This window comes from Protopterus annectens, chromosome 2.part0, assembly GCF_019279795.1.
Source record: "Protopterus annectens isolate FY-2018-M chromosome 2.part0, PAN1.0, whole genome shotgun sequence".
Taxonomy (NCBI): Eukaryota; Metazoa; Chordata; order Ceratodontiformes; family Protopteridae; genus Protopterus; species Protopterus annectens.
Window position 1 is genome coordinate 1,170,880,754 of NC_056728.1, and position 15,918 is coordinate 1,170,896,671.

Genomic DNA, 15,918 nt, shown 5'->3' on the forward strand with positions numbered 1-15,918 from the left:
CTGCAAAATCATGATGATGAGATTCTATACTATCAAACGACTGGGATAGCTTTGCTTTTCCAATAGGTAAACTCATACACAATCGGCACATGAAAAACAGAATGAAAAAGAACTATTTTATTGAAAGCATCAAAATGAGCCTTCTAAGAGTGCGTGTGTACCATTAGCTTGTGATATACATCCCTGCTGCTATTCCTTCCAGTTGGCAAGTACCATACCCACCAACTCCCACCACCCTGATTCCATGCACTAACACTAAGCTAGCAATCCCTCCCAGAACCCTGACCATTACCCTAAAAATAACATGTGATCACTCCCTAAACCTAAAACCCCCCTTTCCCCTAACCCTCTGATCCCCTTCGCTCTCTCTTTGTACCTAACCCCCCCTCCCCTCCTCTCCCTAACCCTAATCTCCTGATCATTCTCTAAACTTAAAACCCTTCTCCTGTCCCTAACCTGAAGCCTGCACTAACTTCTGGTCAATCCCTAAACCTAACCCTCCTCCCCTTCTTAGTCCTATCCCTGAGCTAACTTTTGTTTCTCCGCTCCCTAAACTTAAAGCCCCCTACCCATTTCCTTTCCCCACATACCAGTTCTGCAATGAGACCTTAATGGCATCTGACCATTGTGGCAGCTGTGTCCCTGAACTCACGTTCAAGTACAAGCAGCTGCTTGGCCAGGTGGGTGGACAGGGAAACAGTCACTTGAGTCCCTAGCTGCGAGTCAGTGGAATTTGAGCAGTGAGCTCAAATGTATGTAAGGATCCTCATCAAAATCGTTGTCAATACAGTGAGAAATGTCACTATAGACCATGAAATACCATAAAATGCTAAATAAAAATAAAACTTTGAAAAATACATCAGAACAAAAAAAATTGGATCAACAAGCCAAAATAGATTAGCAAAACTGGAACTGACCACTAAAATAAGATGACATATCCATCATTACTTTCGTATTTTTGTGGAAAAAATAACATAAGCAACAATCAGGCATTCAAAATAGAAACATTCGGTATCTTTTATGCAAATAACCATGTGCTTGAAAACACATTTGGAAATAAGGAGAGGGCTTTAACAATACTCAAACTGACCTACAAGTAGTTTATTTGTGCTCTAAGAAGGTACTAAGTAACTTTAAAAACTGATCTATTTCATTTATTGATTTCATTTATTTACATTTTATTACTGGGAAAGTCTGACTGGGTATGCGCCCATTTTCAGTAGAGGCCATGGGAGAAAAGCTCCAAAGTATTACAAAAAACATTTTAAGAAAATAATTTTACAGTCTTCAAAAATAATACAAAAACATCTACAATTAGCTGGCAACTCGACACCATAAAACTCCACTGCCAATCATGAGCGGACAGGTGATCCGCTGTGGCGACCCTTAACCGGGAAAAGTTGAAAGAAGAAGAATAAAAAGAAGAAGATACCTAATTAGACATAATGTAAAAATATTGGTTCAGAACAGATAAAATATTTATGATAATGATTTAATATTTAGAAAAATTTTATCCAGTTTCTATGGAAATTGAAGCTAAGTTAGTATAATACAAACAGGAATTGCAATATGAAATGAGAGAAAACACAGGGTTACAGCATATTAAGAAAGAGCGTCGAAGACAGAATTTGATTGAAGTATGGAAGTGAATGAAGAAGGGAGAATAAGGAGATGTACGAGATGAATATGTACTTGTTCATATTTAGGGATATAGTTTATCCTTGGGTTGAGCAAGAACAGAGCAAGCTTTTGGCTAGGAAGTCTTTCAGAATGGCTGTAAAGGACAGGCGGGAGGGTACTGACCTGATGGATACAAGTAAGGAGTTCCAGGACTTAGCAACATGGTAAGATTACAGACCATGTCCAGCAGATTTGATTTGTCTGTGGACAGAAAGTAGGTATTGGTCATTGGATCGTAATGACCAATTGGGAACATAGTTGTGTAGAATGGTGTTTAGTGCTGCACAAGCAGATGGATGCTGGAAAATTTTATAGGTTGTAAAAATCTGTGTATATGTTAGTTGATATGGCAGTTCTAACCAATTTTAGTTTTTTGGTGGTATACAGTGGTGGGTTCTGAAATGGGGTATTTGCTACAAATGTACCCACTTTAACACAGCATTGCTTATTTTTGGATTTTTGTGATGCATGGAGGTTAGTAATGATGGCAGCATCATAAAGAAGTGAGGGGAGGAGGTAAGTAGAGTTGTATTTCTGTTGGTGAGAATGTTATTGCCTCTGTAAAGCATCCCTAATTTTGGTGATTTTTTATGCAATTTTATATATGCAAGTTAAATTTAAAATTATCATCCTCTGTCATCCCTAATAATTTGCTATGAGAATTCACTTCAATGGCTGTATTATTAAGAGAGAGGATTTCATTATTTTTTATGAGAGAGGGATTTTAGTGGAAAAAAGACGTATTTTTTGGGGGAAGCGGCTGATCGTGAGTTGGGAGTTACAAAGACATGTTTCAGTGGCTGTTAATGCTTCCTGAGTAATTTTTTTGGCGATGTGCCAGGTTGTCTGAAGTGCATATGACTGTGAGGTCATATGCATATTGTATTAGAAAATCCTATTGTGTGAATATGTGGAGGATGTTAGTGAGAACATTAAAGTGGACCAAGGATTGAGACCTGTTGTACACTGGTGGTGACTGGAAGGTATAGAGGGAGTGTGGAGTGCCATTATACCTACTGGAAAAGTAGCTTTTGAACCATAGAGGGGTGGGCTGAGAGAAAGAGAGAGAGAGAGAGAGAGAGAGAGACCTAATGAAGACATTTGAAGAAGTTTGCTGTGACAAATGTGTTGAAGGCTTTAGAAAAGTCTAGAAATAAGGAGGAGACTAGTTTGCTGTTATCTCTAGCTTTATTGACAGAATATAGTAAGGTTAGAAGTGCAGTGTTACTACTATGGGAAGAATGAAAGCCATGTTGTATGGGGGATATGGGTTCTTCCTGCAGGAGACAGTTTAGAAATTATTTTTGAATACATTTTTCAAGCATTTTGTAGATTGGGGTGGTAAAATTGCTATAGGTCTAAAGTTAGTGATGGCTGTTGAATTTTCTCCTTTGTGTAGAGAGATAATGTGCGATTTTTTTCCAGACAGATGAAATGTGAAATTCCTGGACTGACCTATTTATAAGGATTGAGAGAGGATCAGCAATGCGGTTGGCTGCTATTTTAAAGTACTTGCTTGGAAAGTCATCAGCTGAAGTAGCGCACGGTTTGAGATTGAGTAGTTTTATAAACGATGTGGGTGAAAGTGAATGTGGAGATATGTGGCTGTATATTTATCCCAGAATTGGAGGAACAAAATATATATGCCAGCTTTTCAAATACCAACAAAAGCTTTTAATAAAATATTCTTAATTATATTATTACCTACTGAAGGGAGTTTTCTAAGAAACTCTTAAAAATATTTGACCACATTTCTTTTTTCTTTTTCATCTATACAGCATAGGTTCTCACTGAAATCCTAAGACATTGCTGATGGGTATCAGCTTGTAACACATTTGATTTTCAGAACATTTTGTTTTATACAGAATTCTTCAAAATGACTACTTCATGGTTCTAAAATCACAAAAATTGTGACTGACATAATGTTGAGTATACTTCTAACTTTTAGTATCTCATTATTGTAGCAGTCATTGCATGCCGGCTGACATGGAGAATGGAACTGCTTCAAAAAGAATGACGCTATGCTGTACTATACTGTACCTCTCTATAGGTAAAATACAATGTTATATTTAGTGTCGCCAATGTATATGTGTGCTTACGTGTGTGAGCCTGTGTGTGTGTGTGTGTGTGTGTGTGTGTGTGTGTGTGTGTGTGTGTGTGTGTGTGTGTGTGTGTGTGTGTGGGCACGCACACATATATATATTGTATCTAGCATATTTTATATATATATATATATATATATATGAGTATATGTCATTAGGTCACAGATGAACTTTCATAGACAGTAAATATGTCAATAAACTTCATTGGTGATCAAGACACATCAAAGAGAAAACAGCAAATTAAAGTGATCACAAAGGAAAGAAAGGCATTACATTTGTGATCACCTAAAATAATGAAAAACTGTTTTTACATGGGGGCTTTACCCCTCATCTCCACGGTGGGGGTCTGCACCAACACCACCAGAAATTAAAAATAATAATTCCATGGTTCCACAATCATGGAGAAATTGCATAGCTCCTAATAGTATATTACAGCTGAATTGTTACAGTTTGACTATAATACAATGCAACCACTAACTTCTTCTTCTTCTTCTTTTGGCTGCTCCCATTAGGGGTCGCCACAGCGGATCAACTGTTCCCCATTTCTTCCTGTCCCCTGCATCTTGCTTTGTCACACCAACCACCTGCAAGTCCTCTCTCACCACATCCACAAACTTTATCTTAGGCCTTCCTCTTTTCCTTACCTGGCAGCTTCATCCTTAGCATCTTTTTCCAATATACTCTGCATCCCTCCTTAGCACATGTCCAAACTAATGTAATCTTGCCTCTCTGGCTTTGTCTCCAAGCCTTCCAACCTGGGCTGACCCTCTAATATACTTATTCCAAATCCTGTCAATCCTCATCACACCCAGTGTAAATCTTAACATCTTCAACTCTGCCACGTCAAGCTCTGACTCCTGCCTTTTTGTCCCTGCCACTGTCTCCAACCCCTATAACATAGCTGGTCTCACTACCCTCTTGTAGACCTTCCCTTTCACTCTTACTGGTACTCGTCTGTCACAAATCACTCCTGACACTCTTCTCCACCCACTCCGTCCTGCCTGTACTCTCTTCTTCACCTCTCTTCCACACTCACCATTACTCTGAACTGCTGATCCCAAGTATTTAAACTCATCCACCTTCGCCACCTCTACTCCCTGCATCCTCACCATTACTCTATCCTCCCTCTCTTTTACACACATATATTCTTAGTCCTGCTGACCTTCATTCCTCTTCTCTCTAGAGCACATCTCCACCTCTCCATGGTCTACTCCACCTATTCCCTACTCTCACTACAGATCACAATGTTATCTGCAAACATAATAGTCCATGGGGCCTCCTGTCTGATCTCGTCTGTCAACCTGCTCATCAACATTGCAAATAAGAAAGGGCTCAGAGCTGATCCTTGATGTAATCCCACCTCCACCTTAAACGCATCTGTCACTCCCACTGCAGACTTCACCACTATCATACTACTCTTGTACATATCCTGTACCACTCTTACATACTTTTCTGCCACTCCTGACTTCCTCATACAATACCACAACTCCTCTCTAGGCACCCTGTCATATGCTTTCTCCAAGTCTATAAAAACACAATGCAACTCCTTCTGACCTTCTCTGTACTTCTCCATCAACACTCTCAGAGCAAACATCGCATCTTTAGTGCTCTTTCCTGGCATGAAACCATACTGCTGATCACTAATCATCACCTCCCTTCTTAACCTAGCTTCCACTACTCTTTCCCATAACTTCATGCTGTGACTGATCAATTTAATCCCTCTGTAGTTACTACAGCTCTGCACATCACCCTTATTCTTAAAAACTGATACCAAAACACTTTTTATCCATTCCTCAGGCATCCTCTCACTTTCCAAGATTTCATTAAACAATCTAGTTAAAAACTCTACTGCCATTTCACCTAAACACCTCCATGCTTCCACAGGTATGTCATCTGGACCAACAGCCTTTCCATTCTTCATCCTCTTCACAGCTATCCTTACTTCCTCCTTGCTAATCCCCTGCACATCATCCAACCTTCTCTCCCTCTCATTCTCTTCATTCTTCAGCCCCTCACAGTACTCTTTCCATCTACTCAACACACCCTCCTCGCATGTGAGTACATTTCCCTCATTATCCTTTATCATCCTTACCTGCTGCACATCTTTACTAGCTCGGTCCCTCTGTCTAGCCAATTGGTACAGTTCCTTTTCTCCCTCCTTAGTGTCCAAAATTTCATACAAGTCTTCATACGCCCTATCCTTAGCCTTCGTCACCTCTCTCTTTGCCATGCACCTCATATCCTTATACTCTTGTCTACTTTCTTCATCTCTCTGACAATCCCACTTCTTCTTCTTCGCCAACCTCTTTCTCTGTATACTCTCCTGTACTTCTTCATTCCACCACCAGGTCTCCTTATCCTCCTTCCTCTTTCCAGATGTCACACCAAGCACCTTTCTAGCTATCTCTCTTACTAGCTCTGCTGTAGTTACCCAGCTATTCGGTAACTCTTCACTGCCACCCAGTGCCTGTCTTAACTCTTCCCTGAACTCCACCTCACAATTACCCTTTTTCAATTTCCACCATTTGATCCATGGTGCTGCCCTCACACTCATCCTCCTCATCTTGATCACCAATGTCATCCTACAAACCACCATCCTATGCTGCCTAACGACACTTTCCCCTGCCGCCACTTTACAGTCTCCAATCTCCTTCAGACTGGCCCTTCTACATAAGATATAATCCACCCGTGTGCATCTTCCTCAACTCTTGTATGTCACCCTATGCTCCTCCCTCTTGTTAAAATATGTATTCATCACAGCCATGTCCATCCTTTTCGCAAAATCCACTACCATCTGACCTTCTGCATTCCTTTACTTAACATCATACCTACCCATCACTTCCTCATCCTCTCTGTTCCCTTCACCAACATGCCCATTGAAATCTGCTCCAATCACCAGTCTCTCACCCTTGGGTACAGTCATCACCACTTCATCCAACTCACTCCAAAATTTTTCTTTTTCATCCATCGCACACCCAACTCGTGGAGCATATGCACTAACAACATTCATCATTACACCATCAATTTCCAGCTTCATAAACATCACTCTATCTGACACTCTTTTGACCTCTAAAACACTCTTAGCATACTGTTCCTTCAGGATAACTCCTACACCATTTCTCCTCCCATCCACACCATGATTAAACAATTTGAACCTGCATCCGATACACCTAGCCTTGCTCCCCTTCTATCTGGTCTCTTTCACACACAATATACCAACCTTCCTTCGGTCCATCATATCAGCTAGCTCTCTCCCTATACCAGTCATACGGCCAACATTCAAAGTTTCGACCCTCACTATCACAGTCCTAGCCTTTACCTGCCTTCGGCAATGTCTTCCCCCTCTTCTCCTCCTTTGGCCAACAGTAGCCCAATTTCTGCCAGCACCCTGTTGGCCAGCAGTAGTGATGGCGGTCATTGTTAACCCAGGCCTTGACCGATCCGGTATGTATGCCTTACTGTTGTCCGCATGTATGATTTGGCAAAATTTTACGCCGGATGCCCTTCCTGACGCAACCCTCCCCATTTATCCGGGTTTGGGACCGGCACAAAGGAATGCACTGGCTTGTGCATCCCCAGTGCAACCACTAACACAGATGATAAAAAGTTTTTCAGTCTCTTAAGAAAGGGTTGATGTGTGTCACTGGGCTAAGGTGCTTATATATATTTTGCTTGATATAGCATTAGCAAGCCATAGCTACTAAGGAACCTTAACATTTATTGATAATAAAATGCAAAATATATCTTCTGTCTGTGGCTGCTATTTCCTGGTATAAATACACAGAGCAAAATGTTAAAACAACAAAGTAATTCTTAAGAATTACTGCTATTAACATCTCATTTGTAAACAGGATGCTATCTTGCATAACATACCAATGCTTCCTCACTGCTTACCTGATTGGCAACAGGAAGCTACCTGGAAAGATGTATATGGTCTACAGGAGTAAGATACATTTCCTAATGAGCTTAGGAGAATTCAGCTGCATCCAACAAAATACGCTCAATCTCTTAACCAGGGGGTTCAAGCCATTATGTTTTAAATTCACTTTCTGCATGCACAGTTGAGAAACTAATGGCATCATGAACTACTGTGTTAATTCTTGCTGGTCAAGAAAATATGCTGGTTGTATAAAGCACTTCTTACATACCTAACCTTTTCTACATAAACCAAATCTTATAATGTATGAACAATAAACAACAGTATGTTTCTATACCTGTGATTCCCTAAAGAAGAAAACAACATGACAACCAGAACTATGTACACCCAGTAGGGAAAAAGGGTAAGTCATATAAAAACAATGTGTGCACGCAAAAAAAAAAAAAAAAAAAAAAAAAAAAAACATTTGAAAATCTATTCAAAAAGTGCAAGTGGTTAGATCTAAAGTCATACAGCAAAATCTTCCTCTGTCCAAAGTCCAGTCTGTTGCTGGATGAGAAAGAAATGTACATATAATATGTATGAACATTTATTACAGAAATGCAGAAATGACTAGATCAGATCTCGCGTACAATTCCTTTTATACACACTTACAAGTTCAGCAGAGTCACTGGCCACTAGGTATCAAGCTGGGAATCCCAGTCACAGCTATAGTGCATTCTTTAAAAAGGGGGCCTTCATGCTTGTCGCCTTCCAAGGGTGCTCTCTCCTAAATAAGAGGACAATTAACCCAAAGGGCCTGAAATTAAATTCCTCCAACTATAAATATATGTGTGTGTGTGTGTGTGTGTGTGTGTGTGTGTGTGTGTGTGGGTGTATAAGCTCGAAGTTTGAAAGCTAAAAACTATATGGTCGAGATCATACATTCAAAGATTTTAAACGTTGAACGCTTCAAATGAAGATTGACATACAGAGTGGAATGTGAATTTTGCCATTCTCTTCACTGAAGTGCGATCTTGGAGTTGGTATATTTAATTCACAAGAGGTGTGGGGATTGCAGGGGGACTTTCCCCCTGCATAAACGTAAAAAAAAATATATATTTTTTTTAATTCAAATTTCAGACTTTCAAAACTTAGATGTTATGGTCTCGACCATATGAAGTTTGAAGTTGTGTACATTTGAGCTTCCAAAGTAGATCCATATGTGTGTGGGTGTGTGTGTGTGTGTGTGTGTGTGTGTGTATGTCTGTTTGTGTTAAAGTGCAAGAAATACTAGAACAGTAACACAGAAATAATTATACCTTCAACAATATTCAACAGTCACTTCCATGAAAATACAGCATCCCAGAACTAAGGTCAGTATGACATTCTGACACTGTAAGAGACTATCCAAAAGATAAACACTCAAGACCCAGTAATTAGGGAGCAGTAAGTCCTCACATGAAAAAGACAAGCAGGCTGTTCCTTCTGAAGAGGCACAGCAGTTGATTTCCCCACATGGTTAGTTAGCAGTCTCTTTGGATCAGGTGAAGACACTGTTTAGAAAAGTACTTGTTCATCTCTCTTTCTCTTTCTGCCTTCTCAGTGTATTGCATCTTTATCTTGCAGCTGCCCCCTTCGTTGTAAATAGTTTAGTTTCTGATGTGGGGGGTTGAACACTTTCACTCATTCCTGTAAACATTTTCAGTTGTGCAGGCTATAACACGGTCACTTTTACTTTCGCTCATTTCATGTTACAACACGGGTCACCATATTTTCCTCTGCTCCAGCACCACTTTGGAAATGTCATTGGCAAAGCTTCCATTTCAGCCCAAACAGTAATGACTGAGGAAGGCCAAGTTGAATGTAGTACCATTTCATTTTCTCGATAGGAAAATAGATATGTGAATCACTGGTAGAGGCATAGATCTGGTCAGAGTTTTGAGGGGTGAAAGTGCTATATGTGTGTTTAAAGTCCAGCTTCTTCATAAGAGTGAGATTTAAGGTAGTTTGTAATCATGAATGCAGAAAGGTACCAAAATCATGTTGTGTACAACCTTCCTGCAACCCAAAGATACATAAATTATTCATTTTTCCACAGTTTATTTTTTTATTATTCAGATGCTTTTGGACTTGCTGGGCAAAGTTTAGAAGATACAATACTTTCTTCAACATAGATAAATTCCATGTGGCGAAGCCAATAGGACAACCACATTTTTCATTCAAATGTAGATAATATAAAATGAGTACTTCCATCTCAAACTCTAGACTTCAGAGAATAGCAGAAACATTAGTTTCCAAAACTTGCATATATTCCTTAACTTGCTGCTATAAATTAATCTGGAATGTTTCCACTTAGATGTTCAGTTGCTTAATCTTCAGGACTAAATCTGTCAAATAAGGATTTTTAGAGAGCGTTCTGAAAATCCTTTAATTTTTTTTTTGCCACCTTATGACAGCTACAGAAGAAATTGTTTTCACCCTGATTGTGCTGGAACTGATAGTTGTGAAGAAAATGTTATTACAATTAAATAAACTGATGAGGATTGTTGAAGAAGATAGAAAAGGGATTCTGAGTTGAAGAAAGTGACAGTAGTTGACATGATGCCCAGAACTCATGTAAAAATGTGAAAAAGTGGGATTGATGCTGATGATTTGGTTTTCTGAAGAAGTTAATGGCAGATATGTGATGGAAAAAACAAAAACTTGATGGAATAATTACAGTCAATTGACTATATGGGAGAAACAAAGAGAATGATATGGTTTATCCAAGTACCAATAAGCAGAGAAAATCAGCTGTTCTTATGGTAGTACAAAGGGACTGAATGTAAGTAAAAGTAAACTACTCCACTATATGAGTAAGGAGAACTTTGAGGTGGTTCCATGATGCACCCACATGGCTGTAATTCCTGTTTCCTTCATGCACTATTTGCAAGTGGCCACTGAATGAACATGCCAAGAGTGCATCAGGCCATGGCACACATTTCTGACTGTGTGACTGTTTGGTTAACATGCCATTGTCCATCCCAGGTAGCCAGGAAATTTCATGCATATTCACAGCAGACCTCTGCCATGCAGTTTGCTAAATACACATAACCACCTATGGTCTGTAAGTGAAGGCTGACAGAATCAAACTTGAGATCATAGGCAAAGGCTTATTCTGTGCTTATAACCATAATCATCTGTACCATCTACTGGACTACCTGTTTTTTACCTGCAAGGCATCATAATGTCTACAGACATCACACACAGATGGGAACAAGGATATATTACTGCTGGCATGTAGAGATGTGTTTTTCATACAAAGCACCCAAAACATACCAGAGGACAGTTAATGTGTATATGAAAGTGAAGGAAATGTAATATCTAGTGTATGGGGGGAGGGGTACAGTGCTTTAAATGCAATGTTCAACATTAAGCTTACTCTGGGAAAATTCACACATGACTAATTGAAGGAGTTTGCTAATGTCAGCCAAATTACCTGTTCTGTGATGAATAAAAAGATAGGCCAGAAGTAACAAACCAAGTAGTGAATTTGAAAGTCAGAGGTTCAGCATGGGGTAAAGTATGGGGCCTTACCCAAAGATCCAAGATTTATGAGGTTTAAAAGTCATATTGAAGTTTCTTTTGGATGCAGCCTAATCACAACTCAGGTGAAGATTCCTGCTGTTGTTTCTGAAGCTAAGAAAAAGGTCTGTCAGGGCCTGTAGCTACAACTTGTGTGTAAACAGCCTGTTTCACTGAAGGGACTATATGACAAAGTATTTGTAATGTGGAGATACCTTATGGACTGCAAACCTTTTTTCAAGTTATTCTAAGTACTGTAAATAGCTGATGGAAATTTGTCTGCAAGAGTCAAGTGAAACAGGTTTTATCCTTTTTCTAAAGAAATGTGTATTTTTAAATGTCTATTTTCAGCATCTTTTTCAAACTCGCATAAGATATAATACAACCATAGATTTGGAGCCTGTGTACATGTACAAACTCTATTGTATCCACAGAAAATATGCAACCAATCTAATTAGAGTTCTCTGTGTATTTGCAGACGCAATTTATGCCTACTTTTAAAAAAGTCTGGCATACCTCAGTATAGAGGAAGTGAACATGGATCCTGGTTTGTTGTCTATGTGAGCCTTTAATGAATTCATACTGCACTGTCCCGCACTGTCACTGACACTGACATCATACTGACACTGTCCTGTCTATATCTATCTATATATGTAATATATATATATATATATATATATATATATATATATATATATATATATATATATATGTATCTATGAGCCAGATTCAATGACACCTACACTAAGTGTACACGATCTGTATTCAAGAACACTTCTACTGCATTTTTTTTTTGCTTTCTAATCACTCAGAAAGATTACACTAAGTGTACATGTTGTCTGCACTTTGTGGTAACCTTTATAAATCCGTATCAGTATTCAAAGCTGCAAGAAAATCAGTAGGAAAACTAACATTAGGAGGAAGAAGGTGTGAGTTGTGACTGTGTTGTCTGTTCACTCAGAAAGGTGGACACTTAGTGTAGGCATTAATGAATCTCAGGCTGTATATATATATATATATATATATATATATAGAGAGAGAGAGAGAGAGAGAGAGATCTATTTGTGTCTGCATACACAGCCATCTTTTCTGCACGTGTGCTAACAGATAATGCTTTTTCTTTTCAAAGTTTTGCTTTCCTCTGTCTCCTAGTTTAAGGTTTTATTTTTTCTCTGTCCCATGGTTCACAGACATACATGTTTCTGCTTGAGTCTTAGCAACTTGTAGTGTTCTAGCAATATCACTCACCAGCTGATAGCTGTGGACACATAGAATTCAATGACCGGTAGGTAAGCCCTTTGAGACCCAAGTGTTAATATGGGAATGCAGCCCACTGACCACATTTGTTTATTACTCTGCTGTCTGTTATTTCTTAAATTATGAGATGCATATACCATATTCTACAGACAAACCATATCATTAAGTCCTAACAGCATCCTCTCCATATATTAACACTGAAGTCGCTAACAGATAACGACTATAGAATGAAAACGGTATCTTTCACGTATCTGATACTGTATATGTTCCTAATTTTGTTATCAAAACTCTATTCGTAGATAACATAACTTTACCCAAAAATGTTAGTATTTCTGCATCTATATTGAAATGACAGTGGCAGCATGTTGTACTTATTATGCATTGGTTCATTTTATTGTCCTGGTTCCTTTTCTGTTTATATTGAGTAACTGTATGGAGAAGGTAATGCAATATGGGGTGCAAGGAAACTGTTTTCTATTATTGCAGCCATATGTGTGTTACATAATTTACCAGGCAATAAATAAAGGGACATCATTAGCTAAACAGCGATTTCAATGTGCAAATAAAGCAAAGCCTCAGTATTATCATAAACCTTTTCTACTGACCTAACAGTGATACCGATATCTTCTAAAATAATTATGTTGTAGCAGATGCAAGACAGAAGGGAATAACAATATTTAACAAAGGAAAACAAATTCAGCCATGAAAAGAAAAATACCTGTTTCCTTTATGCATCATATCAAAAGCTTCATTGACTTTGCTTATTGGCAGAGTGCAGGAAATAAACTCATCCACTTTTAGTTTTCTCATCATGTAGTCAGATACCAGTTTAGGAACACTGTCTGCGCTTTTCCATCCTGTTAAGTAATGAGACAAAATCAATTCATGTGGCGATATGTCATAATTTATCAAATCATATGTGTCACAAATGTATATTTGACATCCCCCTTCACCATACCATTTTATAGGGTCTATATTAAATCAGTGAATGCTTAAAATAGCGAATGCTAACTTATCAACCCTTTAAAAGCAAAAGCTTGAAATCCCAAACACACGGAACAGCGATTTTTTTTTCCCAGGGAAAAAAAATCGCTGTTCCACAAAAAAAAAAACCAAAAAAAAAACTTCAAAACAGTAAATAAAGTGTGTGGGGGGGTTCCCCCCACCCCCCCTACTTAAATATACCAACTCCGAGATCGCATCACAGTGGAGAAAATGGGAACGTCCCAAAAACAGACCAGCGATTTTTTTCCGCTGGCTGTTCCGTGTCTTCAGGATTTCAAGCTTTTGCTTTTAAAGGGTCAATAAATCAGCATTCGCTATTTTAAGCGTGATTTGATATAGACCCATTTTATACATACACACACACGCGCACACACACACACACACACACACACACACACACACACACACACACACACACACACACACACACACACACACACACACACACACACACACAGACACACACACACACACACACACACACGCACACATTCTCTCATTATCTCTTTGTATGCATACATATGTGTGTGTGTGTGTGTGTATGTGTGTGTGTGTGTGTGTGTGTGTGTGTGTGTGTGTGTGTGTGTGTGTGTGTGTGTGTGCGTGTAATTTTAAAGTAGTGACCTGGTTCTCTGTAATGTACATGTATACAAAGACACAGTCTCCTTAACCTAATTTTAACCTACAAGCTGCACTATGGTTATTGTTTTCCCTGTTGGCTAGTTTCCCAACTTCTTTCTCTCTCTCTGTCATTCTTTGTTCAAATCTTTTTTACTCCATTTATATGTACTGTTTGTTGCTTGGAATAATTTACTTTCCTTTCACCGTTTCAGCATTTATTCTTATGAAATTATGTCTAGCTTTCTCTGGGGAATAGAATCTTATAGGGAAAATAGAAGACATTCCCCAATGAGGCTGGGAATTACAGCAGACTGGAGAACTTTGAAAATGTACATGAGTTGCTTTGGCCAAATAGACACAAAACGTGAAAGGCAAAATCAAAAGGATTATACTTTTTTATCATAAAAAAACAAGGAACTTGGATGAGATTAGACAGGTTCTATCTCACTAGGGGGCATTTTAGCATGCCCAGACATGTAGTGATCCATCCAACTGGCTTCACAGATCATGCACCAAGACTGTTAAACCTGCAACACAACTATCACAGGGAGCATAGAAACATTGGCAATTCCCTGCTTGCCTTATAAACACAGATCATTTGAAAGTTGCCCAGATGTTAGGACTAAAGATCATTTGGTATGTACCTCTCAAGATATCTGCAACAACTGGAGAGGATGCAGAAATACCTTACTAAAAGAAACACAGCCCTAAAGCAGATGCCCTATGCTGACTGCCTTAAAAAACTCCAGCTATACTCTGTCACATATCGTCTACTCTGAGGCGATCTCTGCTTAACATACAAGGCCATGTCAAACCCAGAGCTGTTGGACATGCTACACTTAAAGAAATACCAATCCCTCAGAGCCACACTCTCCAGGGATCTAAACCTTTTTATCACAATAAACAAAACATGCTGGAGGGATAGGTTCCTGACCCAGAGACTCCCCAGACTCTGGAATAGACTGCCCATACATGTCAAGCAGAGCACCTCTTTGGCCCTCTTCAAAAGGAACCTTGATGACTGGATGGGAGAAAGGAAATTCACCCAGGGAATTGTTATGGCTAGGCTTGTATAGGCCCTAGGGCCAATAGCCTAGTACCAACCTATGAAACTATGAACTGTAGAGGTTGGAGGGGCAAGCTGATAACCTAGGAATGTCTTTGGATATGTTGAAAATGAAGCTTAAACAACTTATGAGTATAAAAGCAAGCAGTATTTGGGTCAACAACATGAATAAATATTTACTGGAAATAGCACAGATTAAAATATTTCAAAGGCAAACAAATGGTTGTATTGGGGAGAACTGGCAGGAAAAAGATGATAAGGACTAAGTCGGGATTGGTTCAACATTTAGATATTTTAAATTAAGTCAAGGTTAGATTCAGAATTATATAATAAAGATTAGACTGTTTTGCATCCACCCAAAAAATATCAAAACCCTTGGCACATGAATTGAGATAACACAGGGTTGAACATATGGTAACAAAACTAAGACATAAGGAAGCAGGATGATTAGTGAGGGATCTAGAGGAAATAAGAAAGGTACTCAGGCAATACTACAGCAACGTATACAGATAAGATAATGAGGCACAGAGCCAGATGGGTAAGAAGAGAGAATACTTACCTGGAGTAAATATACTAATGATAAATGACAGCGATAGAAAGGCTTTGAAGTTTGACATAACGAGAGGTGCAAATTTCGGAAGCAATGAAAGTGCAAAATGTGGGGATGGCATCCAGTTTGGATGGGATTCCTACTGAAATTTGGAAAAGAGCAAGAGATCTAGTCTCCACGATCTGGAAAAAAGATTGTTTAATGGTATCCTTAG

General features: G+C 38.9%; 1 protein-coding gene across 2 annotated transcripts in view; it reads right to left on the reverse strand.

Annotated features, from left to right (window-relative positions):
• Positions 1-15,918, reverse strand: part of LOC122793405 (alcohol dehydrogenase class-3-like) — a 374,659-nt gene that overhangs the window by 118,223 nt on the left and 240,518 nt on the right. For both annotated transcript variants that reach the window (XM_044061382.1, XM_044061381.1), the window contains exon 8: positions 13,181-13,319. In XM_044061382.1, the coding sequence (XP_043917317.1) occupies positions 13,181-13,319 (139 nt within the window). The remainder of the gene's footprint in view (positions 1-13,180; positions 13,320-15,918) is intronic.